The sequence below is a fragment of the Cervus canadensis genome, chromosome 7 (genome assembly GCF_019320065.1).
Source record: "Cervus canadensis isolate Bull #8, Minnesota chromosome 7, ASM1932006v1, whole genome shotgun sequence".
In the NCBI taxonomy this organism is placed as follows: domain Eukaryota; kingdom Metazoa; phylum Chordata; class Mammalia; order Artiodactyla; family Cervidae; genus Cervus; species Cervus canadensis.
In genome coordinates this window covers 19,633,840-19,649,197 of record NC_057392.1, presented here as the reverse complement: position 1 = coordinate 19,649,197, position 15,358 = coordinate 19,633,840, and the positions used below count along the sequence as shown (strand labels likewise).

Here is a 15,358-nt window from a genome sequence, read left to right as displayed (position 1 = left end):
CCGGGATATGTGTTTGCAGGGTGCGAGGACTGCAGCCAGTACCACGACTCTGAATGTCCTGAGCTGGGCCCGGTGGTCATGGTCAAAGACTCCTTCGTGTTAAGCAGGGCCAGGTGAGTGACCCCCCTCCAGCTGTCTCTACCATCCTGCCTGTCAAACAGGGTTGTCTGTTTGTCATCTGTGGCGAGAGCCTGACCACCTCGGTGTCTACACAAAGGGAGGAGACAGCAAATAAGGAGGAGAGGGACCGTCTTCTCATTCGATGCCATCAGAGATCTCCATCCACTGCAAGCTGGTTACCTGTCCCTGGGATGAGCCAGGGCACGTCGAGGAGGTGTCCGGGTCAATGTCTTTTATCTAGTCCCTGGTTCCGCTGGGGTGCTGAATTGGTTTATACACGAAGCAACCACAGCTGAGGTTGTAGGTCTGCCCATTCAGTCTCCCCTGTGGTTCGCACCCAGGCTTGCTGTCTGACACATGCCTGGTTGGGGGCTGGAGCCGTGGGCAGTGAGCACAGGTGGCCAGGCAGAGGGGGAATAGCTGCTGGATGAGCACCTAGATCTGGTGCGGGGGCTCCGAGGCTCTGCCGGTCCACGTTCCCCCGGGGGCGGGGGACTGTGTCCCCTGGGGGGCCCCAGGTCGCAGCCCTGTTTGCCCCGTAGTAGCTGTTTGGACCTAGATGAGACGTGCCCCTCTCTGCACCTCGGTTGCCTCATCTGTAAAGGGGAGAGGATGGCCCCTCGGATGTGGCTGTCATCACAACATCTGCTTTAGGAACGGGCTGGCACTCAGGCTGTCATCTTACCACTGCTGTTCCTAGAAGCTTCCCCACTGGTTTGACTGTGACTTACCTGTGCAGAGCAAAGAGATTCCTATTTTGGCCCGGAGCACAGATCTGACCAGCTCTCTTCCAGACCCTTCAGCGATTGCCCGTTGCCCACAAAGCTCCAGTGGGAGCCATTGGTCCTTCCCGGATGGGCTCCTCGTCTCGGCTGGCCTCCTGCCACTCCTGTGAGGGGTCCATGTCCCACCCTAGACATGGGTCAGGCATGCCCTGGTCTTGGCTCACGCTAGGTCCCTGCCGACGTGCCTCCCTTCCTCTCCCCACCGGGATACACATGTCCTCTCCTTAACGTTGCCCGAGTTGACTTAAAAAGGCCACATTCATGATGAACCCAGCCCAGTACAGCCTCGCGGGAAGCCCTCTTCTGGTCTTCAAAATGCACTCTCTTTGGCACTTCTTGTCATTTCCGTGGTCCTTTCCACGAGGCACCTCTTCATGGTCTCTCTCTGGTCCTCCCTCCCTCTCTATGGGCCCATCAAAGAGGGGCCCACACTTAGGGGTGTGTGTGTGTGTGTGTGTGTGTGTGTGTGTGTGTGTGTACGCGTGCACATGAGCATTGGCTCTGTCTCTTGGGTGGGGAGTATAAACGCATCCTCAAGTCAGTGCCCCTCCATCACTTGCTCTGGGGCCAGCGGGAGCGACCTTTTCCATCGTCCTAACCCTCTGCCCCTGGTGAGGGTAGCACCCTGGCCAGTGGGCACTCGGGGCCGAGACTCTCTTGCTTTGTTCCATCTCTAGGTCATCCCTTCCCTCCAACCTGGAGATCAGACGCCTGGAAGACGGAGCTGAGGGGGTGTTTGCTGTGACCCAGCTCGTCAAGCGCACGCAGTTCGGCCCATTTGAGTCGCGACGCGTCGCCAAATGGGAGAAGGAATCCGCGTTTCCACTGAAGGTACACGCTGGGCCGGTGGGGGCTGCGGCACCCTTGTTTGTGACCTTCCTCACGTGCAGGTGGGCAAGGGCGATGCTCACTGAAGAGTTCAGTGATTTATAAACATCCCAGAGACAGCTCTTGGTGTTGTAGTTCTGCTGAATTTCCAAGACAGTGTTTCTTTTTTTTTTTTTAGTTTATATTATATGAACATGAGTTAAGTTAGTATTCTGCAAAACTCAGAAGAGTGTATTTAAAACATATGCAAGAGTGGACCCCCCCCCCGCCCCGCCCAGTGCAGGCTGTAGGAGGGGCTTTCTGTGGAATTTGCAGGACCGCATGGGGATTTCACACCTATGCGGAGTGTAGGGAACTTTGCTAGGCTCTTTCGAAAGGAAGGTGTTTTGTGTTGATGAGAGACCAGTGCAAAATTTGGCAGCTCTGAAAAGCACATCAGACGGGGAGATGATGGCTTCTGTGTGACACGGAGAAAAAGAAATGGAAGAAAATCACAGGGAGGACTTGATCACTTAAAGTGAGACCCCCAGAGGTGCCACGAGGCTGGGGTTGTGAGTATGGGTCACAGCTCTGGCCCCATGCCCAGACTGTTCAGCTGCAGCCAGCCTTCAGAAACATCCATGAAATAAACTGAGAGGAACAGGCGCTGGTTGGGCAGCAGAGAGCCCCAGAGACGAGCTTTCCTGGAGACCCTTAGCAGAGACCCAAGTGTTTTGGGACAGAGATGATCCAGCCGACTGTGGGGACTCGACAGTCCTCAGAGAACTGAGTTTATAGGCAGATTTCAGCATGGCAGAGAGAAAGGAAAGGGACTTAATTTGTTCACAAAGAAAGGAAAGAAAGAAAGGCTGTTTTATGTGCAGGAGTGATGTCAAGAGACCCGGGGCTGATGGGCATAATCACTGTGGGCCCGTGGTTGGCCAAGGCCTCTTTGAAAAAGCTGTTTGTGCCTGTTTCAGTTTCTTTCGGTGACTCAAGATTCCGAGGGTCTGTGTCTGGTATTGAGCTGTTCCAGCACAGGCTCAGGGTTGGGCACCTGGGTGCTGGGGGCACCTTCATGTCCATAGAAGGAGGCCAAGGCCAAGGGGGAGCACCCCCTATACCGACTGGGGGGTATCAGGCACCTGGCAGCCCCCTCCACCCCCTCCCCTTGCTTCTGAGGGCTCCAGCCTCAGATGGGGGCCTCTAGCTATTAGAAGTGGGGAGCCCCTACTGGAAAAGCCAGGAGAAGAAGGGAGATTTCTTTCTATAATGAGGAAGCAACAGTTGCATCAGAAAATAGGGGACGGGAGCTCCCTATTCCATGTGGTTACTTTGAACTTCAAAATATTCAAGCTTCTCCCCCTGTCCCTGCCTGCATTCCATCCATAAAGTGGTGGTGCTGCTTTTTAGATGAGGGCACAGCTTATAAAGATCAAGGAATGGGACTTCCATGGTCTAGACTTAAGACTCCGCACTTCCACTGAAGGGTGCACAGGTCCAATCCCTGGCCTGGGAACTAAGATCCTGCATGCCACCTGGAATGGCCAAAAAGTCAGTAAATAAACGAATAAATAACTAAAATTTTAAAAAAAGGATTGAGGAACTTTGCCAAAGTCATTGAACATACTTGCAACAGAGGTGGGAGAAGAACTCAGGTGTCCTGATACACCTGGCCCAGGTATAGAGTCCAGGTGTTCCAGTGACACCCTGGGCCAGGAGTAGAACTCAGGTGTCTTCTTGCCCACTTGAAAACTGATTAGAACTGAGTGTCCATGTTCTATACCTGGACCATAGGTAGACCTTAGGTGTCCTCATTCCCAACAGGACCATGCATAGAACTCAGGGCTCCTGAGAACTCCTGACCTGGGAGTAGAGCTCAGGCTTTCTCGTGCATCCTGGAACAGGAGCAGAGCACATGTGACTAGGTACCCACCTGGACCACAGGTGGAGATGAGGCGTCCCAGTACCCACCTGAGAACTCAGGTCTCCCAGTGACACCTGACCTTTAGCTGTGCCTCCTGCTTCCCTTTTGCCTGTGACTAGCCTGACCTGTTTCGGGGGTCTTCCGCTGCCCTTCCATCAATGTAGAACAGGTCCGTACAGTGCCCTGTTTGGCCACTGATGTGGCAGTGTCTAGACTGGTCACTCAGCAGCCCCTTGCACACACACACACACACATGTGCATGCTGACACGCACACTGGTGGATAACCAGCCCCCACCCGGCCCTGTGGTGGGCTGTGCTCCCCCTCCCCAGGTGTTCCAGAAGGACGGGCACCCCGTGTGCTTCGACACCTCCAACGAGGACGACTGCAACTGGATGATGCTGGTGCGGCCGGCAGCGGAGCCGGGACACCAGAACCTGACGGCCTTCCAGCATGGCAGCGACGTGTACTTCACCACCTCCCGGGACATCCCCCCGGGCACCGAGCTGCGTGTGTGGTATGCAGCCTTCTACGCCAAGAGGATGGACAAGCCCATGCTGAGGCAGGCCTGCCCTGGGCTCCAGGGTATGTGGTGGCCCCCTGCCCCCAGCCTGCCCACTGTCCTGCTGCCCCTGCCTCTCACAGCAGTCTGATGTCAGCGAGAGGCGTCTGGCTGGGCAGGCCTGCAGCGGTGGGGAATGCGGATGGGTTGGTTGGTCTGCGTGTTGATTGCCTGGCCTGAGAGGCTGTTAGAAGAGCTCGCCCCAGGCCAGACTTGTTGGCGGCAGCTCCATTCCCAGCTCGGTCCTCTGGCTTCCCACATCACTCACCTGCCCATCTTCTGGGGTCAGGTTATGGTCCCAGGGTTTGGGCAGAGGGAATGGAGCACAGAGACGTTAAGAAACCTGCCTTGAGTCACAGAGCAGAGAGTGAAGGAATCAGGATTTAAACCCTGATTCTGGCTCCAGCAGCCTTCTCCTAGAGGTTGGGGTGTGTATATATATGTGTGTGTGTGTGTATGCACGTCCATGCATGTGTACACGCATATGTATGTGTGTGTGTGGGGTCAGAGAAAGACCTAGTGGACACCTGTGATTTCACCTGCATTGTACTGGAGAAGCAAATCAGATGTAGGGCTTGCCACCCTGAACTGGGGCACCTGACCTTGTGAGGGGACTGGTGAACTTCAGTCTTTTCTGCCCCCATTGTCGGTCCTTTGGGTGCATGTCCTCCCCACCTGACCTTGTGAATGGCTGTTACACGTGGTGCTGTGACCTGGGTGAATGGGATTTCACACACCCCACCTGGGACTGCCTGGGGCGGACACGCTTGTGGCTGCCTCTAAGATGAATTCCTCTGGGGAGAAGCAGACACTGGCTTTCCTCTTGACCCCAAACCACAGGATTCTGACAAGGAGATGATCTCTTTCGTTTTGAGCACTGTGGGTTACAGATGGCTTAGTAGGGCAAGAGGGGTAACAAGTTTTGGGGGCTCTGGGCTATCCCATGACCCCTGCATCATAGCCACTCCAAGTGGGCTTGCCCAGCAGTATCAAGGAGGGAGGGGTCCGTGAGGTGGCCCACACGGTTTGTCAGAGGACCACAGGTCAGGGCTTAAATGAGAGAAATGTACAGTCTCACAGTCTGGAAGCCTGAAGTCCAGGATCCAGGTGTGGGTAGGGCTGGTTCCTCCAGAGGTCAGGAGGGAGGGTCCCTTCCTGGCCCCTGTTCCAGCTCTGGTGTTGCTGATGGCCCTTGGCAATCCTTGGCTGGTTGCTGCATCACCTCGTCCCTGCCAGGATCTCTCCCTGGGTCTCTGGGTCCTCTCCCTATGAGGACACCAGTCACTGGGATTAGGACCACCCAAATCCAGTCTAACCTGCCTTGCCTTGGTTACTTCTTCAAAGCCCGTAGCCAGAGCCCCTGGGTAGACGTGAATTTCCAGTGCCTTCCTTCAGTCACTGTAGGCTGGGTGCAGGTGGTGGTGTGCTGAGCTTCTGGGGGGTCCCCCAGGAAAGACAGATGACTGCAGATGGGGCCTGATGGCAGCAGAGGGTTTACATCTTCACAGGGATATTTGCAGAGGGACCCTGGCCTTGATGGGCCTTTCTTTATTTTGCTAGGAAAGGGGACAGAAGGAATTTGGAGAGACCCTTGTTTTTTCACCAGACTGCTCCTAGACCCACCCTCTGGATTTGCTAAAACTGGGTACCTGGCCCTGCCCCCCAGAGGCACCCGCAGTGGGTGGGGTGAAGCCAGCTCCCGCACTGCTTCCAGGGTCACCAGCATCTTCCTGACCTGGTTTCCTCATGTCCTGGATTCCTTATTCCATGTGACCAGCCCAGACTGCACGTCATTTGGGTCTGACCTTATCGGTTGTGTCCTGGAGGGTGGCACAGGCCTCATGACTCTCAAGGTCAAAGCCAGCCCAGAGGTTATCTCCCCATATCGGAGTTTCTCCTTCATGGATCACAGCCTTGTTGGTGCAAAGGAGCATGTGTAACTCATTGGAGCTATGAGCCATGGTGTGCAGGGCCACCCAAGACGGATGGGTTATAGTGAAGAGTTCTGACAAAAACGTGGTCCAGTGGGGGAGGGAATGGCAAACGACTCCAGTATTCTTGCCATGAGAACCCTATGAACAGTATGAAAAGGCAAAAGGATATGGCACTGGAAGATGAGACCCCAGGTTGGAGGGTGTCCAATATGGTACTGGGAAGAGTGGAGGGCAATTACTAATAGCTCCAGAGAGAATGAAGCAGCTAGGCCAAGTGGAAACAGTTCTCAGTTGTGGCTATGTCTCATGGTGAAAGTCAAGTCCAATGCTGTAAAGAACAATATTTCATAGGAACCTGGAATGTTAGATCCATGGATAAAGGTAAATTAGATGTGGTCAAACAGGAGATGGCAAGAGTGATCATTGACATCTTTAGAATCAGGAAACTAAAATGGATGGGAATGGGTGAATTTAATTTAGATGACCATTATATATATCTACTGATGTGGGCAACAGTCCCTTAGAAGAAGTGGACTAGCCCTCATAATCAACAAGAGTCTGAAATGCAGTACTTGGGTGCAATCTCAAAAACTACAGAATGATCTGATCTCTGTTCATGTCCATGGCAAACCATTCAATATCACAGTAATCCAAGTCTATGCCCCAACCACTAATGCTGAAGAAGCTAAATGGTTCTATGAAGACTTATAAGATCTTCTAGAACTAACACCAAAAAAAAAAGATATCTTTTTCATCATAGAGGATTGGAATGCCAAAGTAGGAAGTCATGAGATACCTGGAGCACAGGCAAGTTTGGCCTTGGAGTATAAAATGAAGCAAGCAGGGCCAAGGCTAACAGAGTTTTGCCAAGAGAACACACTGGTCACAGCAAACACCCTTTTCCAACAACACGAGACAATTCTAAACATGGACATTACCAAATGGTCAATGCCGAAATCAGATTGATTATGTTCTTTGCAGCCAAAGATAGAGAGGCTTTATACAATCAGCAAAACAAGACCAGGAGCTGACTGTGGCTCAGATCATGAGCTCTTTACTGCAAAATCCAGGTTTTTTTTTTAATTTTCTTTTTTTTTTCATTTATTTTTATTAGTTGGAGGCTAATTACTTTACAATATTGTAGTGGTTTTTGCCATACAGGTTTAAAGTGAAGAAAGTAAGGAAAACGACTAGAACTTTCAGATATAACCGAAATTAAATCTCTCATGATTATACAGTAGAAGTAACAAACGGATTCAAGGGATTAGATCTAGTAGATGGAGTGCCAGTGCTAGTGAAGAACGATGGACAGAGGTTCATAACATTGAACAGGAGGCAGTGACCAAAACCATCCCAAAGAAAAAGAAATGCAAGAAGGCCAAGTGGTTGTCTGAAGAGGCTTTACAAGTAGCTGAGAAAAGAGAAGTGAAAAGCAAGGGAGAAAGGGAAAGATATACTCAACTGAATGCAGAGTTCCAGAGAATAGCAAGGAAAGGTAAGAAGGCCTTCTTAAATGAACAGTGCAAAGAAGTAGTGGAAAATAATAGAATGGGAAAGACTGGAGATTTCTTTAAGAAAATTGGAGAGATCAAGGGAACAGTTCATGCAAAGATGGGAACCATAAAGGACATAAATACTAAGGACCTTACAGAAGCAGAAGAGATTAAGAAGAGGTGGCAAAAATACACTCAAGAACTGTACAAAAAAGGTCTTAATGACCCATATAACCATGATGGTATGGTCACTTACCTAGAGCCAGACATACCGGAGTGTGAAGTCAAGTGGGCCTTAGGAAGCATGACTACAAACAAAGCTAGTGTGGGCGATGGAATTCCAGCTGAGGTATTTCAAATCCTAAAAGATGATGCTGTGAAAGTGCTGAACTCAATACGCCAGCAAATTTGGAAAACTCAGCAGTGGCCACAGGACTGGAAGAGGTCAGTTTTCATTCCAATCCCAAAGGGCTGTGCCAAAGAATGTTCAAACTACCACACAATTGCACTGATTTCACATGCTAGCAAATAATGCTCAAATTCCTTCAAGCTAAGCTTCAGCAGTACATGAACCAAGAACTTCCAGATGTACAAGCTGGATTTAGAAAAGGCAGAGGAACCAGAGATCAAATTGCCAACATTTGTTGGATCATAGAAAAAGCAAGGGAATTCCAGAAAAAAAATGTGCTTCTGCTTCATTGACTGTGCTCAAGCCTTTGATCCTATGTGGATCACAGTAAACTGGAAAATTCCTCAAGAGATGGGAATACCAGACCACCTTACCTGTCTCCTGAGAAACTTGTATGCAGGTCAAGAAGCAACAGTTAGAACCAGTCATGGAACAACAAATTGGTTCAAAATTGGGAAATAAGTGTGACAAGACTGTATGTTGTCACCCTGCTTATTTAACTTCTATGCAGAATGCATCATGTGAAATGCCGGGCTGGATGAATGCACAAGCTGGAATCAAGATTGTCAGGAGAAATATCAACAACCATAGATATGCAGATGATCCCACTCTAATGGCAGAAAGTGAAGAGGAACTAAAGAGCCTCTTGGTGCAGGTGAAAGGGGAGAATGAAAAAACTGGCTTAAAATTTAACATTCAAAAGACCTCGATCATGACATTTGGTCCCATCACTTCCTGGCAAATAGAAAGGGGAAATGTGGAAGCAGTTACAGATTTTATATTTTTGGGCTCTAAAGTCACTGCGGATGATGATTGTAGCCATGAAATTAAAAGGTGCTTGCTCCTTGGAAGGAAAGCTATGACAAACCCAGACAGCTTATTAATAAGCAGAGACGTCACTTTGCTGATGAACGTCTTTATGGTCAAAGCTATGGTATTTCCAGTCTGGATGTGAGAGTTGAACCATAAAGAAGACTTGAGTGCCAAAGAATTGATGCTTTAAAATTGTGCTGCTGGAGAAGACTCTCAAGAGTCCCTTGGACTGCAAGGAGATCAAATCAGTCAATCCTAAAGGAAATCAGCCCTGTATATTCATTGGAAGGAGTGATGCTAAAGATGAAGCCCAGGTACTTTGACCACCTGATGTGAAGAGTCACCTCATTGGAAAAAATGCTGATACTGGAAAAGATTGAGGGCAAAAGGAGAAGAGGATGGCAGAGGATGAGATGGTTAGATAGTATCACTGACTCTGGACACGAATTTGAGCAAATTCCAGGAGATAGTGAAGGACAGGGAAGCCTAGTGTGCTGCAGTCCATGGGGTTGCAAAGAGTCAGACCCAACTTAGCAACTGAACAACAATCAGAGTGACAGTTGTCCTGTTGGATTTTTTTTTTTTTTTACCTGTAGGAGACCTTCTTAATTGGGGCCTGAATCTGATAGAACAGTTCTTAATGAAATCAGCCTGGAACCGTGTCGTCTAGAACATCTGCCTCCCCACCCTGTCCTGACTGCTCTCGGTCAGGAACACCAGGGTAGCCGTGACTCCACCTCTGGGCTTCTAAGAACATTGGGCACTATTAATAATTACACAGATTTTATGCCAGTTTGCAGTTTGCCAGAATAGACATTTAAATACGGAAGGAAGTATTTTTCCTTCCACCTGAAGGAGCAGTGACACACACTTCTTTCAAAACCTAATCTATATATTTTTTTCCCTGGTACTGGATTTACTTTCCTAATCACATGTTTTCATTGAATATCCATGAAGGTTAATTTCTCTTCTTTACACACACCTGGGCCCGTTGGCCAATGAAGCCTCATCGTCTCAGCCAGCAGGCGTGTAGGGTTTAGAGTCAGCTGTCAGTGTCAGATTTTCAAAGTCATTTTCCTAGTAAAAGAGGTGAGCTATAAATACATTTCCTAACATTTGAGGAACTTCTTGATTACATACAACATCACCATCTTAACAACTCTTGGCATTTTTGCTTGGCATTTTCTAGCAGTTTTTAAAAACCAGCATAGTGGGCATATAGTTTTCAAACCATAAAATAGTGATTTTAGTGGGCAGTATCAGAGTTTGGACAAATGTCCACAGTTGCATGAGCTCCATTGCAATCAAGATAGAGAATGGTCTGGGACTTTCCTGGTGGTCCAGCAGTTAAGCTTCCTTGTTGCCAATGCAGGGGGCCTGGGTTCGATCCCTGGTCAGGAAACTAGATCCCACATGCTGCAACTGAGTTTGCATGCCACTAAGACCTGGCACAGCCAAAGAAATTAAAAAATAAACATTCAAACTTGCTTTTTTAAAAAAAAGATATAGAATATTCTCATCACCCCAGAAGGTTCCCTCGTATGACCCCGTCCCCTGGTGACCAGCATCCATCCTCTGTCCTTGTATTTAATGCCATTTCTCTTCCATTGTTTAAGCAGCCGTGCGTTTCTGCGTGGCTGAGGTCGTGCCTAGCATGCTGACACACTGCGTGCTTGATCTTCATCACTTGTTTTGGTGACTGTCTGCTGGGAGCCTTCCGTGTCATCGCTGCCCCTCCCCTGCAGCACCGTTTCATTTTGCATAGATGCATCTCTCTTGTTGGACATGCATTATTGTGATCAGGAGTTGCCTCCTGATCGTTGGCTAATATTTTTTTTTTCTTAGAATTTTTACCTTTTAAGATAGTTCTTGTGAAATAGAACACTGCCCTCAGTGAGAGGACAGCAGTCATGACTGGTTCTTCAAGTTGGTCCTGTCAGCCCCGCTTCCGGACATCAGGCTGAAGAGAAAGGTTTCCTGCCCCAGGTCAGGTCAGCGTGAATTCCACTCCTGGGTGGGGACCTCGTGGTGCAGTGACTGCAACTCATTTGGGTTAGAAGGAGCTGCCTTTAGTCCCGCGTGTCCGCTGCCCGCTCACCCCTCCTCAGCCTCCTTCTCTGAAACTCTCCTGTGCAAGAGTACTCCGCCCTCTTTAGACCATGTGTGTTGGGGAAGGTGAGTGAGATACGGGATTTTGGTTTCAGTTGCCCCCATCTTTTCCTGATGCGCTTCCACGGATTCCCCAGAGAGCAGGTGTGGGCAAGAGCAGAGGCTGAGCCGGAGGGCACGTCCCGAGACCATGCCCTGCTTCTGTGCTGCTCGCTCTCTGCTCCTTCTCTTCTAGTTTTGGTATAACTGAAAATTTCACATCCACTTTCATTTCTAATCTCTTGTTATCTGACGAAGACTCAGAAAATGCTCGCAAATAGTTGTAGCAGTGGTCTCCATTTTTCCTTCCATCTTTTGCAGGCTTATTGCTGGTTTTTGAGACAGAAAGAGGTGTGCTTTTTCCTGGTAACTGAAGGCATGTGCAGTCACAGTCCCAGAGGCTCTTGCTTTGTGGGTGGCCCCAGTGTGTTTTGATGGGTGTTGTGATGGGTCCTGAGTGTCAACACAAGCTGCACAGAGACAGGAGTGGAGGTGGTGGTGAGAGCTGGTGGCCCCTGCCCAGCCCTGACAGGCTGCCAGGTGGGGTTTAGAGAAATCAGTCTCCTGGGCCAGGATATCATGAACATACATTCACTTGGAACGTCCCTGTTACAGAATCCAAGCTCATACTGCTCACTGTATGAGCAGCCAGTCAATTGAGAGACAGTTGTTGGGGCAGGAACAGCCACTTTATTTGGAAAGCCAGTAGATCGAGAAGAGAGTGGACCAATGTCCCAAAGAACCATCTTCTCTGAGTTAGAATTCAGGCCTCTTGTGTACTAAAAGGGGAGGGAATGAAGGCAAGCATTTCCTGGTTCCAGTCAGCCTCCAGAGGGGATGTGTTTTCTTCCTTCCTGCAGCCATTCACAGGTGAGCCTGGTCAGGATGTTTCCTGTGAGCTAAACAAAGGTATTTCAGCTTAATGTTCATTACCTGAGAGGCAGGGTTCCCAGGGATGGGTCATGATGTGTAATTTAAGCTTATAGGCAACATCCCTTTAGTGATTAACTTGTGGGTGCTTATGTGCTAAGTCGCTTTAGTCATGTCTGACTCTCTGCAACCCAGTGGACTGCAGCCCCCAGGCTCCTCTCTCCATGGGATTTTCCAGGCAAGAATACTCGAGTGGGTTCCCATTTCCTACTCCAGGGTATCTTTCCAACCCAGGGATCGGACTTGTGTCTCTTCTTCACGTCTCCTGCTTTGCAGGTGACCATTATTGCCACCTCTAATAGAAAACAAAGGTTCTTCTCTATGACATCCCTAACTCTGAGGACTCACAAGAACATCAGTACTTTTTTTTAAAGAGTCTACCCAGCCAGGATCTCCCTCTGTGTTCCATGGACCCTGGTCATCTTCCTCCGCCCCAGACTCCAGTGGGGGTACCAGAAGGGCTAGAGGCACTGCCCCCCAGCGCAAGCACCTGCCCCGGGGCAGCTATTTAAACCTAAATTCAAATGCAGTAAAAGCCGAAGTCCAGTTCCTCAGGGGCCCTGGGCACATGTGGCTGCCACCTGGAAGGCAGTTACAGAACGTTTCTGTCATTGCAAAAGTTTTGTTGACAGTGCTTGGGCAGGCGCCATGGTGAAACTGGACTCAGGGCATGGGGCCTAACTGTCGTGGGTTCGCTCCTTCTTGTCACGTGAGCCAGTGAGAGTAGGGAATTTGCTGTGGGCTGTAGGATGCCCTTTTTTTTTTTCCCTTTGAAGTCATCAGTGTGTGTGGAGGGGTGTGCATCTGGTCCCACTGGACTGGCTTCTGTGAGGAGGACACATTTCCTTGACTGGTGACACCCCTGCATCAGACTGGTTCCAATTATCTGTGCCCAGTTTCCTCATCTATGAAATGGGGGTGTTCACGGGCATGAAAGAGTCCCTGTGGGTAAAACTCTGAGAACAGTGTTTGGAGGGTTGGATTTGCTCCCAAGAGAAGGCAGTTGTCACCTCCTATGGGGCAGGTGCGCCCTCCACTGGGCTGGGCAGCACAGAGAGGAACTTCTGGACCTTCTCCCCCCACCTTATCTTTTAAAGCTGCAGGCACCCCAGAGAACAGCACCCCAGTGGATGCAGAGCCCAGCCAGTGGGTGTGCAAGGTGTGTTCAGCCACCTTCTTGGAGCTGCAGCTGCTGAATGGTAAGGGGCAGGCACCTGCTGGGCCAGACGCCAGGGAGTCCCTGGATGCGTTCACCCAGACGCGCATTGTCACTTCCATCGGCGAGGATGTGAGGACTCCCCTGGCTCCGCTCCTGGCCTGTGTCCTGCAGGCCTCCTCCCAGGGATCTGTGCTTTGGCTTGAAGTCCTCTGCATGTCTGGCACTGAGGGATCTTGTTTTCTTTCCGCCAGCTCAGCAGAGTAGTTCAGCTGGGGAGGAGGGTAGTGGGGGCTGTCTTTGTTTTTGTGGCCTAAGTGTTTTCAGCCTGGTGGACTCATCATAAGCATCTTCTGCAGAGCACCTGTTGGGCCACTTGGAACAATCCAAGAGCGTCGCCCCAGCTGGCCAGCAGGAGTCGGCCCCGGAGAAGGAAGCAGATGTGCCCCGGGGGGAACCTGCTGAGGTTCCCAAGACTGTCAGTGCCACCAAAGAGCAGAAGAAAAAGCCTCGAAGGGGAAGAAAACCCAAAGCATCCAAACCAGAGCAGCCTCTAGTCATTGTTGAAGGCAAGGAGCCAGCAGGTGAGGGTGGTACTGGGGGAGGCGCCATCTTGGGGGGGGCGTGGTCCTGGGAGGCGCCATCTTGGGGGCGTGGTCCTGGGGAGGAGTCAGCTTGGGGCGTGGTCGTGGGGGAGGAGTGCTGATAGCGAGAGGGGCCTGAGGCCACATTGCCTCCTTGGCAGGCCGGAAAACTTGGTCCGGAGTCTACATGGAGGCGCTGTCTAAGCCCTTCTCTTGCTGTGAACCAGCTGTTTCGAGTACAGCTTACTCCCAGTGCGGTTGGTAGAGTGCGTGGGCTGTGAACTTTGATAGGCGGGTTCCCCAGTGTAGGCGGTCTGGACAGAACATTTCCATCTCCTCAGCCACCCATCCTGGGAGCTCTGTGCTCAGCATCTTCCAGGCCACATGTGGAGAAGACTCGCCCACATTGGGCTTCCCACTCTCCTTCGGTGCTGAACCGTGTCGGTCCATCATGTGGGTGCTCCAGCGTCTGCTCCCTACGGGCATGCGGCTGCGCTCTGGGCCATGGCTAAAGGTGTTACTCTGACTGTAGTAGCCTCAGTTGAGTTTGGAGGGAACTTGGTCTCTCGGGTGAGGGGTCCCCACAAGGCCATGTCCCCTCAGCCCTCATGGCCTCACCAGAAGTGCCACCAGATTCCTGGCAGGTCTGGCATGTAAGGACCAGACTTGATGCTCAGACACTCGTGAGTCCCCTCACTGCCTTTCTCACTGACCACCCACTGGGCAGTTTTTCTTCTTGCTGTCTGCTATAGCCCAGGATTTCTTTGTGAGTGACAAGAAATTCTTGTTCTCTCTCAGAATTAAAGAGAATTCAGAGTAGCAGCGCTCAGATAATATTCTCAGGAAAGGTGGTTTAAGCTTCCCCTGGACAGTCTCCATACTTCTCTATAAACAAGAAAAAAAGACAGAAGTGAAAAGCTTATTAAGTGATTATTTCACTAATTATTAGTTGCATTAGGAAGACACATAGTAGGTGAAGTAGATAAAGCTTTTTGTGTAATCTTACCATATTTCATTTGTCAGTCCTGGGTCTCTATTACTGTGGTCATTTGATATTTAACTCTTACAGAAAATGATTATTTGCTTTTGAACATACTCACAATGACCTGTGTAATTACAGAAATTAGTATTCCTAAATCTCTGTCAGGATGAATTTAATAAGTTATAAGACCGTAGTATATATCAAAGTGTTTTGTTTTAGGTGGTATGAAAAGGGATTGAAGTAGAGTCATGATTCCTGTGGTTTTAAAAAGAATCACTGATTCCAACTCCAGTTTTGAGTTAAAAATAACATTTTGCTTTTTTCAGTCTGCAGGCAAATGTGTGGATTCTAAAGTACTGCTGGTTTTTTTCCTCTGTCAATCTTGTGACCTGTGTCTAGGGCATTGGCCTGGCTGCGGCCCCTTGGGCCTATCGTCTGGGTTCAACTGTGTTCTGTCCACGGCCCCAGCTGTGACACAGTTTGTCTCATCCCCTTCTTGCAGAGCAAGTGACAGAGATCATGACTGAGGTCGAGCCCGTGACTGCGACGCCAGACGAGCGGATCATGGAGCTGGTTCTGGGAAAGCTGGCCGCCACCCCCAGCGACACCAGCTCAGTGCCAAAGTAAGTCCCAGCATGGCACTCAGCCTGGCTTCACGAGCAAAGGCGTGTGGCGGCTAATCCATTTCAGAGGGAAAGCCTGACGAGAG

At 50.1% G+C, this 15,358-nt stretch overlaps 1 protein-coding gene across 2 annotated transcripts in view; it reads left to right on the top strand.

Moving 5' to 3' along the window:
• The window catches only part of PRDM15 (PR/SET domain 15), a 59,254-nt gene that overhangs the window by 12,846 nt on the left and 31,050 nt on the right, over positions 1-15,358 (top strand). For both annotated transcript variants that reach the window (XM_043474470.1, XM_043474471.1), the window contains exons 3-8: positions 20-113; positions 1,583-1,736; positions 3,971-4,223; positions 13,025-13,126; positions 13,443-13,667; positions 15,152-15,272. In XM_043474470.1, coding sequence (XP_043330405.1) covers positions 20-113; positions 1,583-1,736; positions 3,971-4,223; positions 13,025-13,126; positions 13,443-13,667; positions 15,152-15,272 — 949 coding nt within the window. The remainder of the gene's footprint in view (positions 1-19; positions 114-1,582; positions 1,737-3,970; positions 4,224-13,024; positions 13,127-13,442; positions 13,668-15,151; positions 15,273-15,358) is intronic.